This window comes from Rhinoderma darwinii, chromosome 1 (genome assembly GCF_050947455.1).
Source record: "Rhinoderma darwinii isolate aRhiDar2 chromosome 1, aRhiDar2.hap1, whole genome shotgun sequence".
In the NCBI taxonomy this organism is placed as follows: Eukaryota; Metazoa; Chordata; class Amphibia; order Anura; family Rhinodermatidae; genus Rhinoderma; species Rhinoderma darwinii.
This window is the reverse complement of record NC_134687.1, coordinates 427,404,345-427,423,364: the sequence shown is the minus strand read 5'-3', so window position 1 is coordinate 427,423,364 and position 19,020 is coordinate 427,404,345. Positions and strand designations below refer to the sequence as shown.

The 19,020-nt window shown below is 42.5% G+C and overlaps 1 protein-coding gene across 3 annotated transcripts in view; it reads right to left on the bottom strand.

The window, feature by feature from the left end:
• The window catches only part of SLC8B1 (solute carrier family 8 member B1), an 83,173-nt gene that overhangs the window by 35,510 nt on the left and 28,643 nt on the right, over positions 1 to 19,020 (bottom strand). For all 3 annotated transcript variants that reach the window (XM_075830247.1, XM_075830239.1, XM_075830256.1), the window contains exons 3-4: positions 5,515 to 5,644; positions 191 to 343 (exon numbers count right to left, since the gene is read on the bottom strand). In XM_075830247.1, the coding sequence (XP_075686362.1) occupies positions 191 to 343; positions 5,515 to 5,643 (282 nt within the window). In that variant the 5' untranslated portion in view covers position 5,644. The remainder of the gene's footprint in view (positions 1 to 190; positions 344 to 5,514; positions 5,645 to 19,020) is intronic.

Here is a 19,020-nt window from a genome sequence, read left to right as displayed (position 1 = left end):
GGGGCAGTTTCCAGGACACAATCCCTTTAAAAAAAAATATATATATCCTTTACCAGGACTACTTATTTAACAAAGTTTTTAAAAGTTCTGATAACCTGCCCAACTACTTTAGGGCATAGAACAAACAAGTGGCCCAACAATCGTTTCGCTAGATCAAGCATATAACGGCTTGTTATGCCAACATACTTACATACAGGAAGATTGCCAAGGGAAACAGTTGAGGAGGAAAGCTGCAAAATGCCCCGTCCAAGTAACGAATGTATCCATCCGTGTCATTGCAATCTGAGGTTTCCCTGATAAACTTACAGCGGAGAGAAACATTTAACTTTCCCACTTCCTGGCACTGAATAGAATAAAAATGTAAAACAAAATCAACCTATTTTTCCATTTGACTTTTTCAAATAAAAAGATTGCAACATACTTTACAACCATAAACCTACAAATGTAAGGCCTCATGCACATGACCGTACTTTTTATCCACAATTTACTGATAAAATACTGACCCATTAGTTTCTATCGGCCATAGACACCTTCCCGTATATTTACGGGTGTGCGTCCCGACCATAGAAATGACCCGTAAAAAAAAATAATAAAAAAAATAGAACAATTTTACATTTTCGGACCGTGCTCCTATACTTTATAATGTGAGCACAACCCACAAATGCAGGTGACAGTCCGCGGCACGTCCGTGCAGTATTTACGGTCAGTTGTGTGCATGAGGCCTAAGGCAGTCAGGTACAAAAACGAAACAGTTTGAGCAGATTTCCCACTACAACAGGAAAAAAAATGTGGAATTGTTACATGGCTATGTATTGTGTTACAAGTTAATGGACACAATCCAAAGGCTAACAAGATATCCCCAGATGACTCCTAGTGTTGCAGATTAACTAATCATACAAAAAAAACACACACACACGAACACTCGGTTCTCATTAAAAGTGAGGGTATGTTCACACGCTGAGAGGCAGTTACGTGTGAAAAGACAGACTGTTAACAGCTGCCTCGTTTCACACGTAAAAGCTCCTCCTCGTAATTTACGAGGCGTCTGAGACGCTCGTAAACCTTGAGCCGTGCTTCATTGATTTCAATGAACGACGGCTCAAATTACGTGGCAAAGAAGTGCCCTGCACTTCTTTGCCGAGGCAGTAAGTTTACGGGTCGTCGTTTGACAGCTGTCAAACGACGACTCGTAAATAACAGGTCGTCTGCACAGTACGTCGGCAAACCCATTCAAATGAATGGGCAGATGTTTGCCGACGTATTGCAGCCCTATTTTCAGACGTAAAACGAGGCATAATACGCCTCGTATACGTCTGAAATTTGGCCGTGTGAACATACCCTAAGGGAATTCGCTTAATCACCAGTCAACAACCGCATAACTATCAGGGCACGCTGTGGAAACCGCAGCACTCGATACAGGTAAGGCTGGGTTCACATGACCTATTTTCAGACGTAAACGAGGCGTATTATGCCTCGTTTTACGCCTGAAAATAGGGCTACAATACGTCGGCAAACATCTGCCCATTCATTTGAATGGGTTTGCCGACGTACTGTGCAGACAACCTGTCATTTACGCGTCGTCGTTTGACAGCTGTCAAACGACGACGCGTAAAAATACAGCCTCGTCAAAAGAAGTGCAGGACACTTCTTTCAGACGTAATTTGAGCCGTTCTTCATTGAACTCAATGAAGCACAGCTCAAAATTTACGGCTGTCAGAGAAGCCTCACAAAATGCGAGGAGGAGCAATTACGTCTGAAACGAGGCAGCTTTTTTCTCCTGAAAACAGTCTGTCTTTTCAGCCGTAAAAGCCTTCTACCGTGTGCACATACCCTTACAGTTTTGTCAGCCTTGCGGTGGTCTTCACATTTTCTCCCCATTTCAAGTAAATATGTAATTTTATCCATGCATGAAAAGCAGTTCTAGGAACAAATTAGGCTCTGTTCACATCTGCATCGCAGATTCGGTCATATTTGATGGTAAGAATAGCACAGCACGGAACGCTATTCTTCCCATCAAAATGACGGACACCACAACAAAACATGGTGCACCCCATTATAATTCAATGGGGTCCATCGGGCGGCGGTGTCTTGTGTTTCCGGAATTAACAAAACAGGTGTGGACCTTAGGTATGCAGCTTTTATCTGTCCCAGAAGTGAGACACTTTATGATCACATTACTGAACCAATGTGGAAGACAACCTAATACCCCTCTTGATCCAAATTGAATAAATATCATATGGCACATATGACGGGCATATGAAAAACGCCCATGACAACTGATAACATCAGTGGTGACTCCTGAGAAATGAAGATAAAGACCTAGAAATAGAGTCAAAACCACACTTTTGTATGAATAAAAAAAATGTATAATTATCAGCAAAACATAAAAAAATCCACATATTAAAATCAAAGATGATTACCACTGTCTGTCTGAGTGTAGCTCATGCATGCGCACTTCAAAGGGTCTCCTACTGAGCCCTGTGGTGCGCTAGATACATGACGCTCGGCGCATCTGTTTTCCACTTCCTGGTTTCTCGGGATTGCCCGGATCATTGATGTTCCATTCACGAGCTGGGATAGTTATGTCTGGTCAGCGCTATTGCATCTGATTGGCGAATTGACACAAATACCTCTTCCTGACTCTCTGGCACTACCCCCGGACGGAGGCTTTCAGCCGAAACGTGCGTCGGGTGTGACACCAGACAGCACATCATTCACCTATGGGTAAACTGCCAGTACACAGTAATACATATTTATTATATAGCCATTTGTTAGAGTGAGTTACCAATATGTATCTATGTTCTTACTTGTGAACTTTGACCTGGGACTTTACAAGCCATTCAGAACACTGGCTACGTTGCCATTTTTGGAATTGCTCTGGGTTGAATCATGACATTCCATACATACAATTTTGTATATAGTCATATATTATTCAATATCCGTAGTTGTCTGGCCTCTAGTTTTTCACACTGTGGTTAATCTTTGATTTTAATATGTGGAATTTTTTATGTTTTGTATGAATAAAAATTATACATTTTATTAGCAAAAAAGTGTGGTTTTGACTATTTCTAGGTCTTTAACTTTATTATCACATTATCAGGGGATCCTCGTAACGAAAAAAAAAAAGCAAGCTATATTCCAAAGCGGACAAACCCTTTAAATCTCAACGGTTCATTCCACAGTAGTACCAAACACATGGAACAGAAATATAAAAAAAAAAACAAAAAAACCCCACAGAAACCTTAAAAAGGTGTTGCTGCACAACAACCTACTTTTACAACGTCAGCCAGGTCAGACTGGCACCCCACAAAGGGCCCTTCGTTTCCATTTAGAAAGGATTGTACCCCAATAGAGCTATACTAGTGGGTGCCATTACATCTACAGACTTAGGCTACATTCACTCGAGCGTAACAGATTTCCGCGTGTAAAAACGCACGTAAATCTGGTCCGTGTGCGTTGCGTTATTGCATCTGTGCTTTGCGTGTGGCATGCTTTTCAGGCACTCGCATAGCACTTTTTTTTTTTTTTAAATGGAATGGACGCGCAAATCACACGGATGTGCATCAGTGTGCTGTGCATGGTTGTCAAGCACCCATTGACTTCAATGGGCGCGTAGGTGCGTGAAAACACACCAATATAGGACATGCAGTGAGTTTGCTGCCTACCAGCTGGAGTCTCTCGCTCCAAATAAACAGTGCAGTCCCTAATCTAAGTATTGTGGTATGTGCACACACACTAATTACGTCCGTAATTGACGGACGTATTTCGGCCGCAAGTACCGGACCGAACACAGTGCAGGGAGCCGGGCTCCTAGCGTCATACTTATGTACGATGCTAGGAGTTCCTGCCTCGCTGCCGGACAACAGTCCCGTACTGTAATCCTGTTTTCAGTACGGGACAGTTGTCCGGCAGCGAGGCAGGGACTCCTAGCGTCGTACATAAGTATGACGCTAGGAGCCCGGCTCCCTGCACTGTGTTCGGTCCGGTACTTGCGGCCGAAATACGTCCGTCAATTACGGACGTAATTAGTGTGTGTGCACATACCCTTATTAGTGTATCGTGCATAGTAACAGGATGCCTGGGCTTTATAAAAATTGTAAAGTCACCTGCAAACGGCGTCATTTAACCCAAAAAACTAATATTAACCTTTCAATCTCCTGCCACTCTAGTGTCCCAAGTCCACGGTACCTTGCCAGTCTCGGTTTACATTGGCTAGAGCCGAGACTTTCCGTACTTACACATGTCCGCTCCTGCCAATCACTGCGGCAGAAAAAGAATGTAAAGGAGTAAGGTACATGACCACCGAGGCCAGTAACTGGCTGGAGGGGTCACTAGCAGTTACGAAATGTCACAGTTCAAGACACAGAGACTAGCTGGGACTGTAGACCAATACTACAGTCACTAAAAATGTAAAAAAATAAATGCAAAACACATTTTTTTATTAAAACTACAGTTAACCAGGTATGTGTAACAATGATTATTTAATGTCAAGTGAAATTCAGAAAATTTGGCATCCTCAACCTCGTAGATGCCAAATCATGGAAAATGACAGATTACCTCATGAGTGACACAATCACACCTACCCCTGTGTATTATACAAACTAGCCGATCATGTCCAATTGGTGTCACACAGTCCTATGTAACATACATATGTAAAGCCCATACCTGTTGCTTTGCATACCCTTCAGCTAGCTCTCACTAAAAAGGGGATCAAATTTATGACAGATCACGGATAGAGGCCATACTTACTGATACAAGGACAGGTTAAAAACACCAGATCCCAGCAGGATGCAGACAAGCCACAATGTTATATATTTATTTGCTGGGTAGCCCGTCTGTTTTAATTGTATGGGCATAACGAATCTGCTGTATTCCAGCATGGGGCACTACACGTAACTGTGCGACTGGCACCTTACAGAAGCCTTATCTGTGTGCAGTTGTAGTACAAAGCAGCTACCCCCTCATGGTTGACAGGCGTGAGAGTGGCTGTTCATCAGTATTTTGCACCTGTGTGATCAGCCCATATAACATTGTGTTTAAGACCATTGTAGTGGTGTAGGCCCCAGGGCTTACCCGCAGCTTCTGCCCTTCGAAAGTACCGACTACTAGTGGTGAACTATCAGGTAATGCAAAATAGTTTTTGTTTGCATGACAGATTGGGATTTCTAGACTGATGCCAGTGCCAGACTAAAAGAATATTCTTTTATAAGGCAACTGTGTGACCGTAAAAACCTCCACAATAAAATAAAACGTATTTATGGTACCCAGCAAATGATTAAAAAAAAAAAAAAGTAAAAAAAAAAAAGAAGGTCTTTAAAACAGGATTTCACACAGTTACTTCTTAAAGTAAATTGTATGACCCCTAGAATGACGAGAGGTAAAAGACAAGATCAATAGTTTACATTCTAGAGCACAATAGGAATTCCTACTATTCATAAAAAAAGTTTGAATATTAAACATAAGCAAATTCCACATAAACATACAAGCTTTACTGATAAAGATATTAATACTCACGTCAGCTCCCTCTGTGGTATCGTTCCCATGGCTCACTATAATTGGTAGGCCCCAGTGCAGTGGGAAGTTAATGGCTTCTTGACTTAAAGATGTGGTAGTCATGAGCCATTGTAAAGTAGTCAGGGGCATCCTAGGAGGTTTATAAAAACAAGATATTATAAAAATAAAATGTAAACTTCTATATCCTAAGAATCCCCTCTGCATTCTGCGTGCACATTTCAGCCCTCCACGGTCACAGCTGCCCACTGCGATTTCTATGTGACCTTCTTCCTGTAGCAACACGCAGAATGCAGACATCTCTTTCCTGGAGCAGAGTCATGTGAAGCAGAGGAGGAAGTAAAAGTCACATCATTAGGAAGAAGTCACATTTCATTCACACATTGTGTAACAAATACTGTGACTAGCTGGACAAAAGAAACCACAAGATAAAGCTCCGTCACGTGTCCACACTTTATCATGGTTCACAATCACTGATCGTACTGGTAACTACCGGGGGAAGATAAACACAGTGCCCCCTTTCTAGATGGTCTTTATAGGTTTGGTTTCGAGCTAATCGCTTTCAGCCAAATATAGGTCTGTTCTGTGTAACACCTTCTCTCGCTCGCTCTCCTCAGAACCCACGGGAAACTTTGTTACTACAACAAACTCACAACACAATAGGTGATCACCATGAAAATCAAATTGGGACCAGAACCACTCCACTCCAAATAAGGTCACAAGAACCAGAGGCTGTTTGGAACATCTCGACCTGGGTGGGGATAGGAATAAAACAGGAATTCTGCCGTTGATTTTTGGGTTTCGTTTGAGTACTACGTTCGGTACAAATTACACGATCGCTTTATTCTGAGAGTCGCTACGATTACAGCGATACCAAATGTCTATAGGTTTTTTTTCATGTTTTTCTGCTTTTGCCCAATAAAGACCATTTTTCAAAATATATATATTTTTTTGTATCGCTGCATTCTATTCTATGACCCCTAACATTTGTTTTCTTCTGTCAAAGGAGTTCCACGAGGTCTTGTTTTACTGGACGAGATCTAGTTTTCATTGGTTTAATTTTTGGGGTGCATACGATTTTTTAAATCACTTTTTATTAAAGTTTGATTACTTTTGGGAGACAATGTTTTCACATAGATTTTTATTTTTTATTTTTTTTATGCCATTTACCAAGCGAAATAAATTGTGTTTATTTTATAGAATAGGGTTGCAAAAATAAAACTAAATTTTAAATAAAAAGAGTGCAATAATAATGAATACAAAATAAAAAAGGCAACCTGTTAATTACAAGTTTTACTCTTTTTTTTTTTTTTTTTTAGTCGCACTATTGGATTGGAACACCTAAACTTCTGATCACTCATAGAATACATTGCAATACTTCTGTATTGCAATGTATTATATGCATCAGTGTCAGAAAAACTGATAGGCAGGGCCTAATAGGCTTCTATGGCAGACCTGGAGGATATAACAACCCGTCAGCGCTGCGCATTGACTGTGGCCTCTAAGGGGTTAAACGGCCAGGATCTGAGTTCTCTCCAATCCCGGCCGTTAAGAGCGGGGTGCCCGCAGCATATTATAGCTGACACCCACAAGTAACAGTACAGCGTTTTGCGGAACTAGGCTGGACTAATTGTACTCAGACAAGATGGATTCCAGAGAAACCTGCAGTTCTTTTGATGTTCTTCTGGGATGTCTTGAGCTCCTGCATTAGGCCAGGTTCCAATGTAGCATAAACGCTGCGGAATTTCCGCAACGGAGTTCTGTGTGGAAATTCCACAGCATTTACAGTAGCCGCAAAGTGGACGAGATCTAGTAAATCTCATGCCCACGATGCGGGGGGAAAAAAAAACGCAGCGTAAATGTTAATAAATTGACCTGCGGTGCGGAATTTAATTCCGCATGTCAATTTATGCTGCGTTTTTGTTGATTTTCCTTTGCGGGTTTTCCCCATTGAATTCAAAACCCGCAACAGAAAGCCAAGTGTTGAGACTTTTTCCCTGTATTCGCAGCGATTACGCCGCAAAAATGGGAACTAAATTATATATATATATATATATATATACACACACACACACACACACACACACACACACACACACACACACACATATATTAAAAAAATACATACCCAGCATCACAAGGCCTGCCACGTCATCCAGGTAGGCCGGAGCGGACGTCCGAGAAGGGAGGGGTTAAGTATGAACGGCTTTCTTCCGTAATGGATATTCCATTCGAGAAAACGGCACCACACCGTAGTGCGATTTTTCGGACGGAGTGTACGGACTTCCAGGTCGGACACACTGCGTGATTTTTACGCAGCGTATCCTACCCGTGGGAACCCAGCCGAAGGCTTCCAACGTACAGATTTTTTTTATTTTGTGTCACTTTGTACATGCTTTTTTTTCCTGGGGTTTTTGAAGTCCTACAGAGAAGCCTATAGGAAAAAATACCAGAAAAAAATATGCCACAAGCCAAAACACAATATGTGGTGCATTTTATACTTTAATATAACATCTGGACACGAACAAAAGTTGTGAAAAACGCATTAAAACGCGGTGTGTGAATCCTGCCTAACGTCTAATGCACATGGCAAAGCCCATAGAATCTTTAGGTGTCCGTAATAAGTAATATTTAAATGATTCATTAAAAAAAAAAGTTGATAATTTGACTATTAAGATAGATAAAAGATATAAAATAAAAACAATTGGAAGTTACATTGCATAGTATATTGGTACAAGCAATAATGCTATAAATAAATACCACAGGTGGAACAAACATCTTTGCAGCAGCACTGGGTAGCGCTGCTTAACCCCTTCAGGACCCAGCCTGTTTTGGCCTTCAGGACCCAGCCAATTTTTTCAAATCTGACATGTGTTACTTTATGTGGTAATAACGTTGGAATGCTTTTACCTATCCAAGCGATTCTGAGATTGTTTTCTCGTGACATGTTGTGCTTTATGTTAGTGAAAAAATGTTGTCAATAATTTTGGTATTTATTTCTGAAAAACACCAAATTTTTCTAAATTTAAACTATTGTTTAAATTTGTCTACTTCATATGTCTACTTCATGTTTGCATCGTTTTTTGAACGTCCTTTTATTTTTCTAGGACGTTACAAGGCTTAGAACTTTAGCAGCAATTTCTCATATTTTAAAGAAAATTTCAAAAGGCTATTTTTTCAGGGACCAGTTCAGTTCGGAGGTGGCTTAGAGGGCCTTATATATTAGAAAATCCACAGAAGTCATCCCATTTTGAAAACTGCACCCCTCAAGGTATTCGAATCAGCCTTCAAAGTGTTTTAACCCTTTAGGAGTTTCACAGGAATTAAAGCAAAGTAGAGGTGAAATTTAGAAATTTTATTTTTTTTGCCGAAATTCATTTCTAATACATTTTTTTTTGTAACACAGAAGGTTTTATCAGACAAATGCAACTAAATATTTATTGCCCAGATTCTGCAGTTTTTAGAAATATCCCACATGTGGTCCTAGTGTGATAATGGACTGAAGCACCGGCCTCAGAAGCAAAGGAGCACCCAGTGGATTTTGGGCCTCTTTTTTTAGAATATATTTTAGGCACCATGTCCGGTTTGAAGAGGTCTTGTGGTGCCAAAACAGTGGAAACACCCCAAAAGTGCCCCCCATTTTGGAAACTACACCCCTCAAGGAATTTATCTAGGTGTATAGTTAGCATTTTGACCGCACAGGTTTTTCGCAAAATTTATCAGAATTAGTCTGTAAAAATTAAAATCTACTTTTTTTCTGAAAAAACATAGAAATTTGTAATATTTACGAGGAATAATGAAGAAAATCACCCCAACATTTGTAAAGCAATGTCTCCTGATTACAGCAATATCCCATATGTGGTAATAAACTGCTGATTGGACCCACAGCAAGGCTCAGAAGGGAAGGAGTGCCATTTGGATTTTGGAGCATGGATTTTGCTGGATTGGTTTTCGGTGCCATGTCGCGTTTGCAACGCCCTGGAGAGACCAAAACAGGGGAAACCCCCCAAAAGTGACCCCATTTTGGAAACTACACCTCTCAAGGAATTTATCTAGGGGTATAGTTAGCATTTTGACCACACAGGTTTTTTGCAGAATTTAGTGGAATTAGGCAGTGAAAATGAAAATCAACTTTTTTTCTGAAAAACAATAGAAATTTTGAATTTTTACAAGGAATAAAGGAAAAAAGAACCACAACATTTGTAAAGCATTTTCTCCCGATTACGGCAATACCCCATATGTGGTAATAAACTGCTGATTGGACCCATAGCAGCGCTCAGAAGGGAAGTAGCGCCATTTGGATTTTGGAGCACGGATTTTGCTGGATTGGTTTTCAGTGCCATGTCACGTTTGCAACGCCCTGGAGGGACCAAAACAGTGGAAGCCCCCCAAGTTACCCCATTTTGGAAACACCCCTCAAGGAATTTTTCTAGGGGTATAGTGAGCATTTAGACTCCACGGGTCTTTTGCAGAATTTATTAGAATTAGGCGGAGAAAATTAATATCACAAATTTTTTCCACTAAAATGTTGCATTTTCTCATTTTCACAAGGGATAAAAGGAGAAATAAACAACCATTTTTTGTAAAGCAATTTCTCCCGGGTACGGAAATACCCCACGTGGTCATACATTTTTTTCATTAGAAATGAATTAACCCTTTCAGGACTGATCCATTTTTTGCTTTCCTATTTTCGTTTTTCACTCCCCGCCTTCCAAGAGCCATAACTTTTTTCTTTTTCCGTCAGTAGAGTGGTGTGAGGGCTTATTTCTTGCGGGAGGAATTGTAGTTTCTAATGATACCATTTAAAGTGCCATAAAAAGTACTGAGAAACTGAAAAAAAAAAAAAATAGGTATAGGAATATAGGAAAAAAAAAAATAAATCTGATTCCATTTTTTGGGGTTTTCGTTTTTACAGCTTTCGCCGTGCGGTAAAAACGAAAACTACAGCGATTTTGGCAGTTTAAATTATTTACGTTTTTCACGGTGTTCACCGTGCGAGTTAAATAATGTTATGTTGTAATAGTTCGGCCTTTTACGGACGTAGCGATATCAATTCTGTTTATTTTTTTACATTACTTTTGAAGAAAAATGGGAAAAGGTTTTTTTTTTTTTAACTTTAAACTTTTTTCTCTCTCACTACTAATAACTTTAATTCTTCTACACATTTTATTAGTCCCCTTAGGGGACTTGTACCAGCGATCATTGGATCCGCGGGTACAATATGCTGCAATACTAATGTATTGCAGTATATTGTTATTTTTACAGACTCCTGTAACAGCGCGATCGCTGTTCCTGTCCGTTAGTCCCGGGTGTCAGCTGTAATACACAGCCGACACCCGCAGCGTATGGAGCGGGCTCAGCACATGAGCCCGCTCCATACATCACCCCCGCACCATGACGTGCTATTAAGTCATAGTGCTCAAAGGGGTTAATGCACAGCGGATGGTGTGAATATTGCAATTTTCCACTGATATGCCATTTTAGTGCATAATATGTCGTGCCCAGTTTGTGCCCCTGAAGACAAATACCTCATAAAGCGTTAAGCGGGTTCTCCCAGGTATGGCGATGCCATATATGTGGGCACAAACTGCTGTTTGGGCACGCTGCAGGGCTCAGAAGGGAGGGAGCGCCATTTTGCTTTTGGAGCGCAGATTTTGCTTGGTCGTTTTTCTGTTTTGGGTTTCGCTGGTATTTCAGTTTATACTGTGGGGGCATATGTAATCTGTGCGGAGAACATCAGGGCATAATAAGAGGGTATAATAATGCGGTAAATAAATAATAATTCATAGATGTGTGGTCAGTGTCGCACTGACAAATGGTGCCGGATGTTACCCGCTTTTAGAAAACACTGCACATTTTGCATCGCCATAATCTGAGAGCCAGAACGTCTTTATTTTTTCACCACCGGAGCTGTGTGAGGGCTTATTTGTTGCGAGACAATCTGTACTTTTCATTGGTACCATTTTGGGGTACATGCGATTTTTTTGATCACTTTTTATTACATTTTTTTGCAAGCCGGGTGACCAAAAACAAGCAATTCTGACAATGTTTTATAGTTTATTTTTTGCGGCGTTCACCGTGCACTATAAATGACCATTATATTTTATTCTGCGGGTCGGTACGATTACGGCGATACCATATGTATATAGGTTTTTTTATGTTTTGCAGCGTTTGCGCAATAAAATCATTTTTTTTATAAAATAATTTATTTTCTGTGTCACCATATTCTGAGAGCCATAACTTTTTTATTTTTCAGTCAAAAAAGCTGTGTAAGAGCTTGTTTTTTGCGGGACGGGTTGTAGTTTTTATCGGTATTATTTTCGGGTACATGCGACTTTTTGATCACTTCTTATTCTCTATTTTGGGAGGGGTGGTGACCAAAAAAATAGCGATTCTGGTGCAGTTTATTGTTTTTTTTTGGGGTGTTCATTGTGCGGGAAAAATAACATTATAGTTTTATAGTTGGGGTCGTTACGAACGCGGAGATACCAGATATGTGTACTTTTTTTAACGTGTTAATTTTTTTCCTACAATGAAAGAGTTATTATAGGAAAAAAATGCAGTGTTTGTTTATATCACTTATAACTTTTATTTTTACACTTTTTTTTTAAAAACATTTTTATTATCTTTTTTTTTACTTTTTTCACTTGTCCCACTAGGGGACACTTAGACTTGCAGCTTTGATCGCTGCTAGAGTACATTACACTACACACGTAGTGTAATGTACTCTGTCATTGTGACGTGACAGTCACACTGACAGGAAGGCTCCTCCGAGGCTTCCGTACATGGCAACCCGGAGGTCATTGTCTAATAATAATAATAATCTTTATTTATATAGCGCCAACATATTACGCAGCACTTTACTGTGCTTCAAACCACTTAAATGATGCGACGGCAATCCGTTGCCGCATTTATGGGGTTAATTGCCGAAATCAGCGGCGATGGTCCGCTGACCGGCAAGGCTGGAGTGTCAGCTGTCGGGGACAGCTGACCTCCCGATTCCCGGACACTGTCCGTTAGGACAGTGTGCGCCGGGAACTACTCCGCAATAGTACGTCTGGATGCGGGAACTAACCCCTCTGCAGGACGTACTATTGCGGAGCAGGGCGTGAAGAGGTTAAGGCCTCATGCACATGACAGTATTTTCATCTATCCCGAAATACTGTCAGTAAATACAGATCAGTAGGCATCCGTATTTCATCTGTATATACAGAAGGGTGTCCGTAAATACTGCCCGTATTCCATCCATATATATACGGATCTGTACAAAAAGAGGGAGGTTGCAAATGAAGTCATCAACATATTGCCTAGCAATGCTCCAGTAAATACGGACGGTTTTCGGATGCACATCAGTAGCCGTCCATATTTACGGAAGCTCCTATAGACTTCTGTAAGAGAGTCTTTGCCGTAATTACTGACAAGAATAGGACAGGTTCTATAATTTTTTCAGCACGGACACCCATCAGTAAAAATACTCAAAAGGTGTCCGTGGCCAATAGAAATTAATGGGTCCGTAATTACTGATTAAAAACACGGTCGTATGCATGGGGCCTAAGGTTCAAGTAATTTCTTCCCTTGTTCACAAACTGCAGGTTAGATTTAAAAAAATAAAAATAAAAAAAAATTATATTTATGGTGGCGAAACATTCCTTTTAAACTTTTCAGGACATTCAGTATAGGAATACAAGGATTTTACAATATAAAAAGTTTTATTTATATACAGTGCGGTCATACATTTATTTACTCATAATTAAAAGAAGTACTGAACAGCACCCGATTTCTGTAATGCAACAAAGAGAAAACTATACTTGTGCAACATTTTGGACTCGCAGGTCCTTCATCAGCCTGAAAAAAAAAAGACATTGAGACTATGGCAATCACGTACGCATGGGACAGTGCATACATAAATATAAACGGCCTGATAATTATTTCATATATAGTCAGAGTTGTCCATGACTGACAGGAGTGCATACTACAGGTATTTGAGCCACTAATTTCTATGGGGCCCATTTGCACATTTTTTACTCTGGAGCGTGAAATAAAGTCTTCACTTTGTTGCATCACAGAGATCGAGTGCTGCTCGGTACTTCTCTGGAGTATTCTCATGACCGGAGTTCTAGACAGTGGACTCTCACTGAACTTGCCAGAAGTGCGCTGATCACTGGGGTCATTTGTTTAATCAGACAAAGCAGAAATAAGAGGCAGATTTCCAAGCAGTTACATAATAAACCACTGTGTTTAATTGCCAATTTTCCAGACTTAACAACCCTAAGGCCTACTTTTACGCTGAATCTTTACGGATTTTACACCAATTTTCACTGCTCATTTGGAAACAAAACATAAAAACAAACGGTGCATTGAATGTAGTAAATGTGCTAAACTAAAAACCATATCAAAGTCATTTCTGAATACCATGAAAAACAACTTTTATACTAAGTTTAACCCCTTAGTGACCAGCCTATTTTAGACCTTAATGACCAAGCTATTTTCTATGCTTTTTCCATGGTCTCATTCAAAGAGCTACAAAACGTTATTTTTGCATCGACATAGCTGTATAAGGTCTTGTTTTCTGCGGGAAAGTTGTAATTTGTAATAGCACCATTTTGGGGTACATATGATATATTGATTAACTTTTATTTACTTTTTTTTGGGGGGGGGGGAGGGGAATAGAAAAAAAACCAAACCGCAATTTCGCCACACTTTTTTCCGTCCCAAATTTACGCCGTTTACCGTGTGTTATAAATCAGCGGGTTGTTGGAATTGCAACAATACCAAAATTTATATATATTTTTTATGTTTTACTGCTTTTACACAGTAAAAAAAAAAAACAGACTTTTGCAAAAAATTTTGTTTTTGTGTCTCCATATTTGAAGAGCCATAACGTTTTTATTTTTTCGCCGATGCAGTTGTATGAGGGCTTTTCTTTTTTGTGGGACAACTTGAAGTTTTTATTGGTACCATTTTGGAGTAGATGCGACTTTTTGATCACTTTTTATCACATTTTTCTTTTAAAGCAGGATTCAAAGAAAACAGCAATTTTTGCATGGTTTTTTATTTTATTTTTAACAACGTTCACCGTGCGGGTTAAATGATGTAATAAGTTTATATTTGGGGTCGTTACAGACGTGGTGATACCAAATACCTCCACATGCGGCAAGCCGCCATACATTAAGCGCCATTACGCAGGACCCAGGATATTACAGTGCCTGATGAAGGTCAGAGATGACCGAAACGTCACACTTAAACTGGTATAATTACGAATATTAAAAATCTATCTTTGGATAACGACTTTGGTGTGCATTGTACCTTTCTTATACTACACGGGTTGGGCCCCTACGCATGCACCCATACGAAACCTAGTGCGGCCTGAACACCTTCAAAATTCAGATACCAAATATGTGTAACTTTTTTACTTTATTTTGTTTTTTAATAAGAAAAGAAGTTTGTAAGGGGAAAAGGTGGGTTTTTCATTTTTAACAAGTCTCACTAGGGGACTTCACTATGCGATCGTCCGATCGCATTTAGAATACACTGTAATACTTCTGTATTGCAGTGTAGTATACCTGTCCGTGTAAAATTGACAGGCATCTGCTAGGCCATGACTCTGGCATGACCTAGCAGGCCTAAACTACAGGCAGACCAGGGGGGCTTTTTATTAGGCCCCCCGGCTGCCATAGAAGACACCGGCACCCGGCAATCCTATTGCCGGGTGCCGGTGGGATGAGAGGGAGCGCCCTCCCTCTCTCCAAAACAACTCCGATACGGCGCTCGCTATGGAGCGCTACATCTGATGGTTTGAACGGGTGAGATAGTTACGGATATCGATCTCACCTGTTAGAGCAGTGATGCCCCCAGTCCTCAGCTACCTCTGGTAGCTGAGAGCAGGGACACTGAACGGCTTCCTGCGGTTTATTTATTCTGATGCAGCGCAGTAAAAAGGCCTATGCATCGGAATAAAGCCAGTTAGTGGCCGCCGTAAAAAAACACTATGGGGTGGTCCAACAGGTTAATGGTCAGCTTGTCATCTACCACCAAAACAAACAAGAAGAGAAATAAAAGGCAGAAGTGATGAGGAAGAATTGCTTCACTATCTGAGTTTTGGGTTGATCAACCCCCCCCACCACACCCACACACATTGTATGAATTTATAATTTCATATATTCTTCCTTTTGGTTACTTCTATGTAACTGACCCCTCTCTTTAGGAGATAGATACTGGGAATATCTAGTTTTCAGTGGCTTAAAAAAAAAAAAAAAGGAACCGGTCACTAGATTTTAGGGCACTAAACCACCAGTATGATATGGTCACGGCGCGGGGTGTGGACCCACTGGGCCGTACCGCGTAGCGGGGTAGCAGCTGGCAACCTAGGTACAAAATGTCTATAGTTCAAAACGTGTACCTGACGCAATAGTAGACAGTGGCAGGATCACGACTTGGCTTTCACAGCAGGTGATGCCGCGGATGCAGCAGGAATTCACGACTTGGCTTTCACAGCAGGTGACGCCGCGGATGCAGCGGGAAGGCACGACTTGGCTTTCACAGCAGGTGACGCCGCGGATGCAGCGGGAAGGCACGACTTGGCTTTCACAGCAGGTGACGATAGTACGGGATACAGGGTACAGGCAGCAGGAACGGGCAACACTGGGAACTGGAAAACACTGGGAGACCTTTAGCAAGACAGACTAGGGTATACAACAACGCTCAGGCAAGGAACCAGTGGGCAGAGCACATTTTTATAGTCCAGCAGCCATTTGGGCTAATAACTGATTACTGGCAGCTGGACGCGTACTGGCCCTTTAAGGCCGTGCACGCGCGCCCTGCGGGGAACGGCGCGAGGACCCGGAAGACAGTGCCGGCGCCTGCCAGAGGAAGGAGGACGCCGAGCAGAGAGGCGTCCACGGCCGGGATCGTCAGGGGGTGAGTTAGAACGGCGATCCCCGGCCATGGACGTAACAGTATCCCCCCTCTTACGCCCCCTCCTCTTGGGACCAGAGCGGGAAAGAAATTTCTTCACGAGGACCGGGGCATTGATATTCTCCTCTGGCTCCCAAGACCTCTCCTCTGGACCAAATCCCCTCCAATCCACGAAGTAAAATGTCCTGCCCCCTACTTTCTTGGTGGCCAGGATCTCCCTCACTTCAAAAGTTCCGGATGAACTGCCAGGAGCCACTGCGGAACTAGGAGTCCTGGAGTAGCGGTTTAGCACCACGGGTTTTAGCAAGGAGACGTGGAAGGAATTAGGGATCTTGAGGGTAGGAGGCAGTCGAAGCTTGTACAACACAGGATTGATCTGCAGCAGAATCTCGAAGGGTCCAAGGAACCTGGGGGCAAACTTGCAAGATGGCACCCTCAGCCGGATATTCCTGGAAGACAGCCAGACCTTTGTACCTGGAAGAAACTGGGGAGGTTCTCGTCTTCTAGTGTCTGCCTTTCTCTTCATGCGGTCCACCGCCAGCAGAATAGAAGACCGTGTCTGCTGCCATATTTGCAGAACGTTCCTAAAGGTAGAATCGGCTGCAGGCACCTGAGACATAGAGCCGGGCAGGGGTATTCGAGGATGTTGGCCATAGACTATAAAGAACGGACTGGAAGTGGTGGACTCACTGGTATGGTTATTATAAGAGAACTCCGCCCACGGAAGCAGCTGCACCCAGTCATCATGTCTTCTGGAAACAAAGTGACGTAGATAGTTCTCCATAATTTGATTAATCCTCTCAACGTGCCCATTGGACTGAGGGTGATAAGCTGAGGAGAAGTCCAACTTTACCCCGAGTAGGCCACAGAGTGCTCTCCAGAACTTAGAGGTGAACTGGACCCCTCGATCCGAGACAATATGCAGAGGTAATCCATGCAGACGGAAGATGTGTTGCATGAAGAGGTCAGCCAGTCGAGCGGCCGAAGGCAGGCCAGTCAGGGGAACAAAATGAGCCATCTTTGAAAAACGATCCACCACCACCCAGATCACACTGCATCCTGCAGAGGGGGGCAGATCCGTAACAAAATCCATAGCAATATGCCGCCAGGGGGCCTCGGGCACCGGCAGTGGTTGGAGCAGACCGGCTGGTCTGGAGTGGGGACCCTTGTTGGCTGCACATACCGTACAGGAGGAGACAAAGTATATGACGTCTTTGGGCAGCGTGGGCCACCAGAACTGACGGGCAATCAGGTTTCGGGTCTTACGGGCACCCGCATGTCCTGCCAGCTTGGAACAGTGACCCCAGCGAAGGATTCTTCCTCTGTCTGCCAGCCGTACGAAAGTTTTTCCTGGGGGAATGCCTCTAACCTGCAGAGGGTTGACAGGGTAGATGCAGGAGGGATCGATAATATTCTGTGGGGGCTCCACAGTGTCCTCTGTTTCAAAAGACCTAGACAAGGCATCGGCCCTCACATTCTTGTCGGCAGGTCGGTAGTGGAGTTCGAACTGGAACCGTGCAAAAAACAATGACCATCTGGCTTGACGAGGATTCAGTCGTTGAGCAGTCTGTAGATAGGTCAAGTTCTTGTGGACCGTGAAGACCAGGATAGGATGAGCTGCGCCTTCTAGTAGGTGTCTCCATTCCTGCAGAGCCATCTTGATGGCCAGTAACTCCCGGTCCCCAATCGAGTAGTTGCGCTCTGCAGAAGAAAACAGCTTGGAGTAGAAACCACATACCACCGTCTTGCCTTTCGAACCCCTCTGGTACAATAGAGCCCTGGCACCAATAGAGGAGGCGTCCACCTCTAACGAAAACTGCAGAGACACATCAGGATGGTGCAGAATGGAGGCAGATGTGAAGGCTTTCTTTAAGGTTTCAAATGCGATCTCCGCCTCTGGAGTCCATACTTTGGCATTCATACCCTTTTTAGTAAGGGTGGAGATGGGAGCTGTCAGAGAAGAGAAGTTGGCGAATGCCAGGAAGCGTTGTATGGCCCTTAAGCCTTGGGGACGTGGCCACTCCAGGACAGCCTTGACCTTCTCAGGATCCATCTTGAGACCCTGATCAGAGATAATGTAGCCCAGGAAGGGAAGAGACTTTTCTTGGAACACACACTTCTCCAACTTGGCGTAGAGATGATTCTCTCTTAATCTAAGCAACACCTGGCGGACATGGCCCTGATGAGTCACAAGATCTGGGGAAAAAAATCAAGATATCATCGAGGTACACCACAACACAGACATAGAGGAGGTCACGAAATATGTCATTCACAAATTCTTGAAATACTGCGGGAGCGTTACACAGGCCAAAGGGCATGACCAAATATTCGTAGTGTCCATCACGTGTGTTGAAGGCAGTCTTCCACTCGTCTCCCTGACTGATCCGGATTAGATTTTAGGCCCCCCGCAGGTCAAGCTTGGAAAAAAATGTCGCCCCCCGTATACGATCAAAGAGCTCAGAAATCAACGGCAAGGGGTACCTGTTCTTCACCGTGATCTGATTGAGACCCCGGTATTCAATACAGGGTCGAAGGGATCCATCCTTCTTTTTGACAAAGAAAAACCCGGCTCCGGCCGGGGATGAAGACTTTCGT